General features: G+C 22.9%; 2 protein-coding genes across 2 annotated transcripts; both read right to left on the bottom strand.

Annotated features, from left to right (window-relative positions):
• Window positions 1-6,676: 6,676 nt before the first annotated feature.
• On the bottom strand, window positions 6,677-9,112 carry LOC113557536 (28S ribosomal protein S18b, mitochondrial). The gene is made up of 5 exons (XM_026963110.2): window positions 8,928-9,112; window positions 8,702-8,840; window positions 7,683-7,780; window positions 7,476-7,606; window positions 6,677-6,886 (listed from the first exon to the last, which is right to left on the bottom strand). Exons 1-5 carry the CDS (start codon window positions 9,009-9,011, stop codon window positions 6,754-6,756), a joined length of 585 nt encoding a protein of 194 aa, XP_026818911.1. The 5' UTR covers window positions 9,012-9,112; the 3' UTR covers window positions 6,677-6,753.
• A 565-nt stretch (window positions 9,113-9,677) lies between these two features.
• Window positions 9,678-11,896, bottom strand: LOC113557535. Its single transcript, XM_026963109.2, is given in 4 exon segments — window positions 9,678-10,127; window positions 10,194-10,772; window positions 10,775-10,883; window positions 11,121-11,896. Coding segments are annotated over 4 exon segments (1,914 nt in total).
• Window positions 11,897-13,965: the final 2,069 nt, after the last annotated feature.

Raw genomic sequence — 13,965 nt, 5'->3', positions numbered from 1 at the left:
AAATTTTCGAACGATTAACTATTTTCGCTCACTAAAATTATTAACTGTGAATTTCCAATATTCATATTCACAGTTCAAACGAAACGATTTGTTTGCCGGACTTTTCATTTATTAATATATAGTTTATGTGTAGGTATAAATAATACTTTTCTATCACACTTTTATGGTAATTTTATAATAATTATAATTATACAATTATAATAAATTAATTTTGTAGGTACCTATACCACAAAGATAAAATCCATTTTTAATTTAAATGCTGTTCGATACCGAACAATTTATATTATAGATTCAGTAAAATTACTGTAACTGAAACAAATGTAAGTATCTTCTCGCTTAATAACTATTTTATAAATTATTATAAATTAAATATCTGCACGTTCTATACATATTATTAATATGTATACATATTTGTTTATTGGATATTATAAATTATAATAGAAGCAAAAAGTTATCATGATCTCCAACAATGTTGATTAGACCAATGGTTGGACATGCTTAAAGATAATTTTGAAAAGTTATATGACAAAAATAAGACAGTAAAGAGTAATATAATATTATTTAAAAAAGAAATTTATTGTACCAATAAGTTTTGATGTATACTTTTTAGTTTATATTTCAAATTTTAATATAATACGTGGTATATAATATACTACATATAGGTACTGAGCAAGTTGGCGTTAACATTTCAATAAATAAATAATTACTTTAAGTATAGATAAGAATTTTAATAATGAGTAATAAATAATAATAAACAATAATTATGATTGGTACATTTATAAAACAAGTTCTTGTATTCAATAGACACAGGTTTGACAATAATTATGACATACACGCATATTATGTGGTATATACAAATATAAAATAAGAAACAAAATCAATATAAATATAAATAAAATATGTTATACAGACAAAAATGAACCAAATAAAAAAAAACATATAATTTTTTTAATATAACAATTGAATACATTATATTGTTATTTGATACCTATACTTATTAGTTAATTTACCAATTATTTTACTTTACGAGCTGAGCGCGTAACTTAGACACTTAGCTGACATATTTTACTCAAAAGTACTCAATGGCTATCTGAGAGTTTCTCCCTGTCAACTTCTCAAAACGTATTATATTACTTTGGTATGGATTATACATAGGCAGGGCATCCAGGGCCTGATTTAGGCATTTTGTGGCCTTAGGCAAAATAAAAAATGTGGCCCCTCATTGTCAACAGTAGCATGTATAGCCATAGCCCCCCTTCACAAATGTGTTGTATAAAACAAAATAATAATTTATTACAATTTAGTATTTACTTATACATTTTCACAAACATAATTATAATGTTATACATTTTTTTATCTCTACAAGCTACAGATTTCTTGTACCTATTATTTTAATTTACATTTTACGCTGATAAGGATTAATTATTTTATTTTTTTGAAATATTATATGTTTCTTATATTTATTTTATATGATGAAAATAGTACTCTAAAAAAAAAAAATAAGGTTCATAAAAATCCGAGGCCATAGGCGGTTGCCTATCCTGTCTAATGGTAAATATGACCCTGTATATAGATACGTATAATTATAAGAATTCAAACTTTTTACGATTTTGATGTTCAATAGCTTATATAAATTATCTTTACTATAAAATACTAAATTATACAACATAGGTTAGGTTATCTGTGTTTATATTTAAATATAATTCTAAATTCGATACTTTTATATTTCGCTCATAATAAATTATATTATAACTATTTTTTATGTTTTTATTTATTATTATTTTTATTGACTTTATGCTGATCTATATTGGAGTAAAAAATATGGTCGATTATTATTAATCACAGAATTCGTAGAAAAACATTTTCTAATTATATTTTATTGATTTTTAATTAGATATTAAAAGTATTTTATATTTTTATTAATGTATACTGACTGCATTGGTATTATAAACATAATAATATTTAAACTTTTAAACACCTAAAAATTCGCTTCACGTTGTTTTATTTGACAAAGCTGATGATTATTATACTTATAGACTATATAATGCAGTATGTATCTATAAATATTATATTTATATAAATAAAAATATAAATCATAATATCATCAATTGAGTATCCTTTATATTATAGTGATTAAACAAAAAAATGAATATAGAATAATTATAAATAACTAGTATTAATAATTTACGTATTGAAAACAAACATGTTATAAAATTTAAAATTATGTACTAACAACATATTCTTTAAGTATATTAGAATAGAATAATATCACTTACTACCATTAAACTGAGTATACTATGTACACTCATCTGGCTTCGATTACATCGATATGCTAGAAAAGCATGACAATGGTGTATATTGTACTATTATTTGAAACTAAAAGACAATGATAAATCTACGTATGCATTCAAAAACAATTTTTAATGGGAACTAGCATAGATTTACCAAAAAAATAATGGTCTAAACTGTTAGATTTTATAAACTGAATCGTAGTATAGATTTGTATATATATATTATACTAAATACTTTATACTTTTATAACATACAGATACAATATTTCATTTTTAATTTAATTTTTAACTTATAAAATATGAGTGCATATTATGTGTAATGTTAGGGAAAAATTGTTAAAACAATTTATATCCCTAAAATTCACTACATGTCTAAATAACATTTATTTATTAATTTGAAAAATTCATTTTGTTAAATTATATTAACGCACACGAATAAGTTTATTATAAATCAATAAAAAATGTTAACTGTTATAATATAGCACAGTGCTTCTCAAACTGGGGGCCACGGGTCTCTAAGGGGCCGTGCTATATATGAGTGGTGGGCCGTGAAATATTTATTTAATTTAAATATTTTCGGTTATTTATAATTATTAAATAACCGACCATATGATTAATCATTGTCGACAAAGTCTAATATTAGATAACTATTATTTAATAATACTAATAATTCTATTACTAATATTTAATTTTCAAAATATCTTAATTATTTTTCTTTAAGTTCAAAATATTCGATTGTTCAAAGAGCTTAGAAATTTAAGCTGTTAATTTATTTTACTTCCAAACTTCAGTATTACCTACCTACGGTAAGTTGATATAATTTTTTTTGGCTTATACCTATTGCATTTATGATATTACTAGTATTTATAATTATTATAATTATATGTATTCAAACCATATTACATCAACTTTTAGAACTTGAAATTTAATAACATCTTTGATCTTTCTGTAAATACCATAAAACAGTAAAAATAAGTTAATAGTATAAAATAGATGATAATATTTTAAAATGAATCAAAAATTTCATTGTGTATAGTAAAATTCGCAATAATATAATACACACAATTTTAAGTCGCCACGAATAATTTTTTTTCATTTACAGATATACAATGATATATTATCATGAAATCAATTTTCAATGATAAATTTTATCGTTTATAAAATCGCTTAATTTATAGAAAACGTATGAGGCACTATGTGTTACATTTTTGACCTTTTTTGTAACACAAACAATAATTGTATAAAAATGAAGAAAAAAAATGTACGAGCAAAAAACTTAATTGGTCACCCATCAATGTACGTAGCAAAAAATCGCTGGCTGAGCCCTTAGGAACCGTGGTAGAATCCTACGACCACCAGAGGTTGTCCGAAAGGTAATAAATAAATAACAAAAATATTATTTAAATAAATATATTTATTATTATAGTGGTAAAAATGTATAAACACAATATACTTTGTAATTATCAGTTTTTATAATTTTAGAAATTGTTGGTATGTAACTATTAGGATTAGGTATTATTCGAATGTTTAAGTTCGTATTTTCAATAAAAAAAATTCCATGATAGGTATGCTTAAAACAAATAATATAGAAATACCTACTTTATATATCTATTGATATAAAAGCTACAAAGAAAAATTCCATTATTAATCAGTTATTTTTTTACAACAACGAAACATACTACACATGTTAGTATTTTACCACTTTTATTAATATAATAATACCTACTGATAAATAATTATAATATTAGTATTTATACCTTTAGTTTCAGAAAAATGTGTTATTCACTATTCATTATGTAATGTTTTAGATTTTCAAAATGTATTTAGTCTTTATTTTATAAATAATTATAATAATAATATTCATTTTGCAACAAATATTAATAAAAAAAAAATTATAAACTACGCAAAAACGCTTACAAATTTAATACAAGATCCTAAAAAAGTTCTTATGGAATTTAAATATATATCTAAAATACATAGGCAAATGAATACATTCATTTAAAATTGTTTAAAGTTCAAATTTCAACAAAATTCTAAGAATATTTTCAAATTCTTTTTTATAGTTAAAAATTTAGAAAAAGTTCCTTTTTAAAAGCTATAAGACTTGAAAACAATTTAATAGAAGATTCCTAATAAGAAATCTCAAAAAACGAATGCACAATTTTTTTTTTATACATATTTTGTGTTTAAATTCGACAAAATTGGATGTTTAAATGAAAAACAACTAACAAGAATATTATTTTTATTGCTTTAGTTCAAAAAATACTATTCTAATTTTTTTCTACTTATTTCTATTATTAGGTAAATATGTTGTTCTGACGTTGGTGGCAATTACACGACAACGGAGGAAATAAAACAATTTTATTTGAAAAATTTAAGTTCTCTTTTATTTGTTTTTCTTTTTTTGTAGATAATATTATAAAAATAATTGTTTATGTTAAACTGCATACAGTAATATTATCTTTATATTTTATCTATTTATTCTTTAGGCCTGAAATGTCAATGTTCATTCAACATTGCAACTAAAATCAAATGTGTAATTACTATTTTTTTACGGACTGTTTTTTTTTTTAAACATTCATATTTTCGTCTAAAATGTGTGGTTTAAATTAATTAATATTTTAATGTAAAGGCGACGCAGTGTTGAATTCTCATGAATAAAGATATCATGAATGATGAATCCAAAAAGGTTTAGAACCGCTAACATATTTTTAGAATTAATGATAATTAATAATATAATAAATGCAATGCGTTCTGAAGAAAATAATTCAATCTACTGTAGATATTATTATAATAGCACAAGTATAATACCTGGAAATACGAGTACAGATATTTAAAGTGACATTGGCTAATAGACCGTCTTGGAGTCTTCTCTCAGAATCTTTTTTTAAACACAATGAATTAAATTTTAACACATCCTATATACTATATAGTGACTTTCTCAATGACAAGAAAACGCGACTACTATAACCTTTAAGCACTGCAGAGCGGTGACCTATTTTGCCCACCTCCTTTTTAGTGCATATTAAGTAAATGATTACAAAAATTATAACAATATTAATTGGTTGTAATGAATCTGGTTTTGTTTCAAGTTCAAAATCGGTTCACATTACTTATACCAACATTAATTTACTTTAATGCTGGGAGTAGGCTGTACTGCATGCTAGTTTATAGTTGCATATTGATCATATTAACTTTATATACAGTTGAACAATTTTCATTAAATTCATTCAACAAATAATAACAACTCTCCACAAAAGAATATTACACACACACACACACACACACACACACACATATATATATATAAATATATACACACAAGTTAGATATATACTATACCTATAGGTCTATATTAGAGTATTAGATTTCCATTCAGACAGAAAACCAGGATAATTTTATTAATAACATAAATAATAATAATAATTTAATTTAACCTACAGTTGATATCAGCAGAATAGTTTTTATTATTTTTTACACCAATTATATTTACTTTATTTTTATTTGTGAATGAATTTTAATAGATTTGCAATAAGAAAAAAACAATTAAATTTGATTAAATGGTTTTATGATTAGTACAACACACTATTTTGTATATAAAATAACCATAATTATTTTTCACTATATTATACAGTAAGCAGTTAGCAACATTTAAATATTCAATAGAAGTATCATCAGTATATTTTTGTATATAAAATACCTACACAAATATTCTAACACTGGGACGTTAAAAAATCAACTCTACTATTAAAAGTAATGTATATTATAGTATGTAATTATAGTTTTCACATAGTTAAAAATAAATTTTTGCATTGAAATCAAGATGTTAAACTATTTAAATATCTACCTTTTATTTTGCTATTTTATTTATAGTTGAAAAATATCTGATTGGAATATTAAAAATTGTTATTATATAATAACATTTTACTTAAATAAAATTAAAAACATAAACATTTTTAAAATTAAATAGTTATAATCATATTTAAACATTTTTTTGTGAAATTATTATTATTATGATTAATGAACAATATTTAAAAAAAAAATTAAATATTGACATTTAATCTATACAAAATATTTATGCATTAAATTCACTTATTACATCAGTAATTCATAATATTTATTCATTTATTTATATATAAATACTAATTATTAAATTTATATTTTCCATAAATAAATTTTAAAAAAGATTAAGATTAAATTTGTAAAGGCCTTTTATTATAAATTTATTCATTGTATTATACATTGACTGCTCACTGAAATTTAAATATTGTAGCAACACAATTATTACTAATTTGTGTATATTGTAAACAATTTTTAATATAACTCTATCAACTTACCCACAGTATAAAACTATAAAAATATTATTAAAACAAATAACACAATTATAAAAATGTGCAGCTACAAAATCAAACGTGTATTTCTATACAAGTTCAATTACATTATTTATGTTTGAAACATTATACTAATTTGAATTTTTAAATTCATCATAATTGTAATGTTTAATTGGAAGATCAAATTTAATGAATCCCCAGTCTTTGGCTTTTTTTACGGCAACTATCAAATTTTCATGCTGTTTTTGGCAAATTCCAGTTAATCTGTAAAAAAATATATATATCACATTAATATTATATAAATTAGCAAACAGATGATCAGTATTCAGTAATCATTAATAATTATAAAAATTTAATATTTTTTTTGTACCTCTACATATAATAATGTAAATAAAAAATAATTTTAAATGTAGAAGTATCTTTGGCCAGTATAGTTAATCTATGTTAGTCTATTTTATCACATGTTACTTGTAGTCTATTAGATAAAATTGTTAAAACTAATATAAATGTTATACGATAGTGTTTAATACTTTATTTTCTCTTATTTATAAAATGTTTATGAAGTTTACCATAAATGCAATACATTATACATTTTAAGCTTTTATGAGATAAGGTTTTAGTATTCAAATATAATTATTGAAAAAAAAAATTTAAACTGATATTTTTTTTTTATATTTTATATCTATCATGGAAAATATTAATAAATAAATATGATTATCTTTAAAACTTTGGTTATTCAAATAATGAAAACTGTAAAAATAATATCAAATAAGTTTTTTTTCTAAAATGGAAATACCAATAAAATTATATACTTCACATAAAATACCTACTTACTTAAAATTAATATACATACTTATAGGACAATAGTTTTCCAGAATAAGGAGATATGAATTGTTTGAGCAAATCCACATTCCTATAGTCAAGTATGAGGTATTCATCACGGCATATTGGACATGGATTACCAGTTGCAATCATATCAGACCTCTAAATATGAATACATATAATTATAATATATTAGTACTATAAACAATGTTAGTTTTTAATTTAATTTTCAACTCACAATACATGTTTTTCTAGTTTTATTTGGTGGAATACTTCCTTTGTGATTTCTGCGATATTCTTTCCAAACAGGATCATTTCTATAAGTAGCTTTATATGCTATAGATAAATAAAATATTTAAGTTACTCATCATTATTTTAAATTAAAAACCAGTGTAATTAAGAAAAACATAATAAATATGCAAAATAAATTGCAAGACTATTGCAAAAACAGTTCAAATTTATATGGTGATGATTTATGTTTTGGTAATTTTATTGTTAAATTATAGAATATATAAGTAATATTAATTACTCTTTGAATTTATTTTTAATTTTAATGTCTTTGTTATTATAAAATAAATAATCAGTTAATAAAAATACAAACTAATAAACCAAAACAACTAAAATAAGTAAAAAGATTATTTATAAATTATAATTTTAAATATGCTTTGTTAATATTGTATTGTATAAATTATAAAATAAAACTTAACATGAAGTATATTTTAAATTTTTGGCAATTTCCATATGAATAATTTTTTTTTTTTTTAGTACATGTTTAATATTTCATGATTTCATTAAATATAACAGTATTTTACTGTTTTATTAACTTAAAAATTAGGAAAGATTTTACAAATAGCTGTTTGTGAAAATGAACTAAGGTGCTTTTTATTATTATTAAAGATTTAAATAAAAAAAAAAAATGAATTGATTTTTAGTAAAACTAAACCATTATTTACCATTTGCTACATTGACATAATCTAATTCATAGGAAATTAGGCAATGGATATTCTTAAATCATTGAAAATTAGATAATATATAAGAAAGACACCTTATTTATTTATTGCAAAACTAATGTTTTGACATTTTTTTGGATTACATTAACCTTTGTGGTAGTATTGATAAGCATTCTATGTAATTTTTAGTTCATAAAAAAAGGAAAATAAATCAACATTGTGATTGTAGATTCTGTAACTATTAGAAAATAATCCAATAGAATTATTTATTTATCCTAGAAAATAATGTATGTGTATAATTTCATACCATCACTTTTCAAATACTCAATGCTAGTTTCAGCCGAAATCACAGTCGACCTATCTTTTGGTGAATCTCGTTGTGTTTCATCTTTAGTAGACAATTCGTTATATTTCACAAGGCTGGTGCACACATTTCTTCCATTGTTCTAAATAGAAATAAAGTTCAGTTAAATTAAATGTATATAGTTTAATGAAAAATAAATAAGGTAGATAATGTATTGATATAAACTTACAGACACAATTTTATTGGCGGTTGTTAAACCACTTGACGCTTTGAAAAGTGTAGACGACAATGCACGAATAGTATTCAAAAACATTTTTTTGTAGTGTACGTACTTAAATCCTATCCAAATTTCATATAATAAATTATAATAAAAACATATATCTACAATTATTGTAAAATGTGTTTCTGGCTCACTCGTTGTCTCTTATCTCAATATCAAGTTTTTAACAGATAAGATAGAACAGATATTTTGTTAATAGACAACATTTTGTTTCAGACGACATTTCTTCTAAAGTCCTATTTTTCCAAAACCTTAAATTAAAGCTATCAATGCCCATCACCACACAGAAAGTCTTTAATTGATTACAATTTATATTAACTATTAAGATAAAGATAATTCTTCATAATTCAGTAAATTATATTTCTCAGCATTACTTTAATCATTGGTTAACAAATATATAATATATCAATTAATGATGATTAATATGTATAGGTATTTATTAATTTAAAATTGTAAATATTAAAAATCTATCCGGTCAATGCACAGGAAATACTCTTCTTTATAAAATACATAGTATAGGTGCTTTTGCCTAAACTGAACCAAAGAGTCGTAATCGTGAAAATATTCGGAGTATCTTTGTTCCTACATTATGTGGGAGATAGACAGAGAAAACAAATGCTGGTGTAGCGGCCTCTTAAGCTTAAAATTGTTATTTATTTGCATATTCAAAGATCATTAATTTTGATTTATTACGTCAAACTATATAAAACTTTTTCTGAAAGAAATTGGTTTTCTTTTATTTTTTGAACTATCTGTGTCCTTTTCATTGAAATGTTTTACAATTAGTTCAGCTTGTCTTTTCATATCGTCTCTAGTTAAGATGTCTTCTCCCGATTTTTTTGGCATTTCTGTCGATTTATTTTTTTTTAATAAAAGCGAAAATTTCAATTGTCTTTTCATTAAATCTGCTTGTATGTATTCTTGAACTTTATACACATACATCGCACGTGCAAAATTCAATTGTTTGGAATCAAATTCATCCGGAATTATTAAATTACACCAACGAAATTTTCCATCAATCACTCCAATCATAGATTTTATTTCTTCTATTAATTTCAAAAATTCCTCAGTGGCAGTATCTAATGTATTTTCTTGTGAGGTAAGATTCATTTTGATAAATGATAGTTGTTTATTATCGTCAACTGTAACCTAAAAATATCGAAAGTATTATACTATTAAATATTTTATATGTTTAAATACAATGAAACACATTACATTCAGTTTTTTGAGTATAATTTTAATATTGTCAACATAAAAATACAAATTATTAAACAATTTTAAATAATGTGTTTTGATTTGGTCAACATCAGACATCTTTTTATGTTGCTCGTCAATGAAGGTTTTAAAAATCTCTACTTGTTTAGTAAATTCAATATCTTTGATTGTCAAAAGATTCAAGTTATCTATAGTTTCTTCTTTATGTAACCTTTCCGTGAATAATAAATTCCGTAAAGTTTTTCTTAAAGTAGTTAACTTGCTTAAGTTTTTTAAATCAATTTTAGTGCACTCGATATGTTTTATTAAATCTTTTAAATTATTAGATTCTGATTGTTTTAATATGTAATTAGCAGCTAACTCATCGTTTGTTGGTTGAACATCACTAAGAGTTGTATAATCAAGAATATTTTCAGGAAACTTATAGTCGAATGATGAAACTTCTATATTATTTTTTAAATTGTCCAAAAATTTAATTTTTTCATCTTGATCGGCATAATACATTATTCCAAATTGTGAAATATTATTACACCAACTATTATCGTTATTTTTTTTTTTTTTTTTTTTTCATTTTCAGAAATTAAATTTTCTGGAGCTGATGTTTCGTCAGATGTATCAGTTGTCCATGGAAGTTCCGAATAAAATGTTTCTGCGATTTGTGTAGGTGGTTTCTCTCGCATTAATGTCTTTCTAAATAAAATAATAAATTTAGTGACTAATAACTAATTTATTTGATAGCGATCAGTGACTATAATCATTTAATTATTAAAAAATAAATTTAATTTTCAAATGGTATTTTACAAAAATAAAAAATAAAATTACATTAAATTGAATTTTGTAATACTGTATTTTCTATTCATAAAATTCTCGATTGCAGTTGATTTTAAAATCGTACATACGCTATTTAATAAAATTTAGTAAATTTACCTACTATGTTCCATTGAATCCATAATAGAATTTAATTTGTCTATGTAAGACGTGTTTTTACTGATAAATCTTTCTTTTGCGTCCTTCTCGGCAAAATAACTTTTAATAAAATTCACCGAGTCTTCGTTAAAGTTTGTACCAGTTTCAATTTCTTTCATAATGACCATAGCCATTGCTTTAGCGTCGGTTTGTAATTGTTCTATCACTGTATCATACTTGATTAAATTTTGTTTAACATCAATTACCATGTTTTTAGTCTTTCTTTTTGTAAAGTCAACCAATGCAATTTTCTTAACTTTGTTTACAATTTTTCCCATTGTTGCTTCCATTTTTTTTTTTTTTATATGTCCCTGTTTACTTTTCTGTGGGATTGTATGTTTTTGTACATTCTCCAAATTTTTTAATGCTATTTTAAATTGCTCAACTCGTGCATTTGATATAATATTAATTGTGTGTATAGAATTATTTATGCTCGATTTTATTTTATCTGGATGTAAGTGTCTGTATCTTTCCATCAAAATCTTACTTTTAGCATCTGATAAAATTAAATCTTTAAATTCTTCATTCGCTTCTTTAAATTGTTCATAATATTTCCCAATATTTTTTTTTATGTTATGAAGATAAATATTTTCATTTAGCAATTTGGCGTCCAATGCAGATAAACGATCACGATGCTCTGCATCTCCCAATTGTGTAATATTTTCCATAATATCACATTTCAAAATATTTGTCCAACGATTATCTTCCATCATGTTAACTCGTTCATATTCATTCATATTGTTTTTCTTCGGGGAATTTTTTTAAAAAAAATTAAAAATTTAAGCGCTTTTAAAAATATTATATTGTTGAAAATGTGTCGATATAACGTTTGTTGTGTAACTATATAGTATTATGATCAGTTATAATATCTTGTAACCGTGAGATAAGTAAACAGTTATTGTAAACAGCTGAATCTAGTGTGGTTAAACCTTATTAAAACATTTAAAATTTATTAACTAAGCAAATATAATAATTATATATCTATCTCGAAAACAATGATACAGTTACAACAACAATGCCGTTAAAACTTGTAACAGAGTAGTTTTTAATTTAATAAACGTTTGTTAGTTTGTTATAAGTAAATGAGTTCATTAGCATTTACTGTATTTTATTAAAAATGTTTTGTTCAAAATATAATACATTAATATGTGTAATTAGAAATTACCTACAACTGTTTAAAAAGATGCAATATAAATAATATAATATACAGAAATAAATAGCAATATATCATCGGATACACCACAGTCTAAAAGTTGTCAATGTTTAAATAATTATACTCATTATAGTTATTACCATAGGTCCATAGAATGTAGATATATTTTATTTTATTACTGAACGTAAACCAAACGAAAATAAAAATAATTAATCCAAAAATAAGAAATACTAAGTTTTAAAGTATTTATAATATATTCATGAATAGCTGTTAACAATCTAATTTTATATTATGAGCGGTGTTTTATTTTTCGTTATCATTTTTAGGTGAATAAAAATTAACTGAAGCTTTTTTCAATTTTAGAAAATTGAATAAAATTAGGTAGCTTAGAAAGTTATTTTTTTAATTTTTTCACAGTTTCATACAATGATTACAATAAATAAAATATTTAATATATTTAAAAAAACCATAAATTTACAATATATTAATTTTTCACCACATCGATTTTTTAGTGACTTGATACAAAGAAACACAAAATTATTATTATTAGGTACCTATACCTATATAATTATGACAGTCAGATATTCAGATACACAAATTGTATTTTATATGATACAAATATGATGATAGAATTGAATTTTTAAATAGGTAATGTGAAACATTTCCCACTCCCATCCAAACAGCTGAATAATCTACTTTATTTTGTCTTATTATAATTTTAAATTTTCGATGTACCTATATAATATTAAATTCTGTGTGTGCATACTGTGTATTATTTGAATTATTGTCTATTGGTGATCTTTAGCCGACGAATCACTGTCTGGGAACTACAACATTTTTATCGTGAATCTTGACTTTTATATAGCCTACGATGCGTCATTATTAATGTTACATATAAATAGAAAATTATAAGTACCTAATACAATATAAATAATTTTGTCATTTAAGTTATTAAATACATCGCTAATAAATGAAATTATTGTTTAGAACTTGTTTTATAAATATTGATCGAGGTTTAATTGTTATTTGAAAAATAAGTACCCACCAATCAGTTTATAAACCAAACTTCTTATTTTATTTTTATCTAACAATTGTTGTATACAATTTGAAACAATGATTTTGTAATTTTGATACTTTAAACTTTTAAAGACTAATCTAATAATGTTGTAAAGGAATATGTAAACATATTCTCAAAAGGATGTAGTACGAGGGGAAAAAATTTTGTGAATGATTCTCTTCTTACAAAATTAAGATCATTGGGTAAACTAACAAGATATAGTTTTGCAAGCTTTTGTAGGTATTATAATAAAATTAGTTTTTATTTTTTTAGTACCCGATGGATAATACGCAAAATGACAGCTATAGCCTACAGGTAGACATCTATTACGATTTAAGACAGACATACGCTGAAAATTAAATGTATTTTTAAGCGATTACTATGGAAATAAAAAAAAGCTTCAATACCTATAAAAATTAATCAAAATAAAAATATACAATAATGTAAAATAATTCAATAATATTTTAAAATATAATAAATTCATAAATAATAAAACAAATAATTTGGATGAATGTGATAAGCAGTAATATACGACGAGCTCATTAAATTAAACATTGACAATTTTTAAGAATAGTAATAGTATATTATGTAGGTAT

This window comes from Rhopalosiphum maidis, chromosome 3 (genome assembly GCF_003676215.2).
Source record: "Rhopalosiphum maidis isolate BTI-1 chromosome 3, ASM367621v3, whole genome shotgun sequence".
NCBI classification, from domain to species: domain Eukaryota; kingdom Metazoa; phylum Arthropoda; class Insecta; order Hemiptera; family Aphididae; genus Rhopalosiphum; species Rhopalosiphum maidis.
The sequence above is the reverse complement of the archived record's forward strand: the minus strand, read 5'-3'. Positions and strand labels throughout refer to the sequence as shown.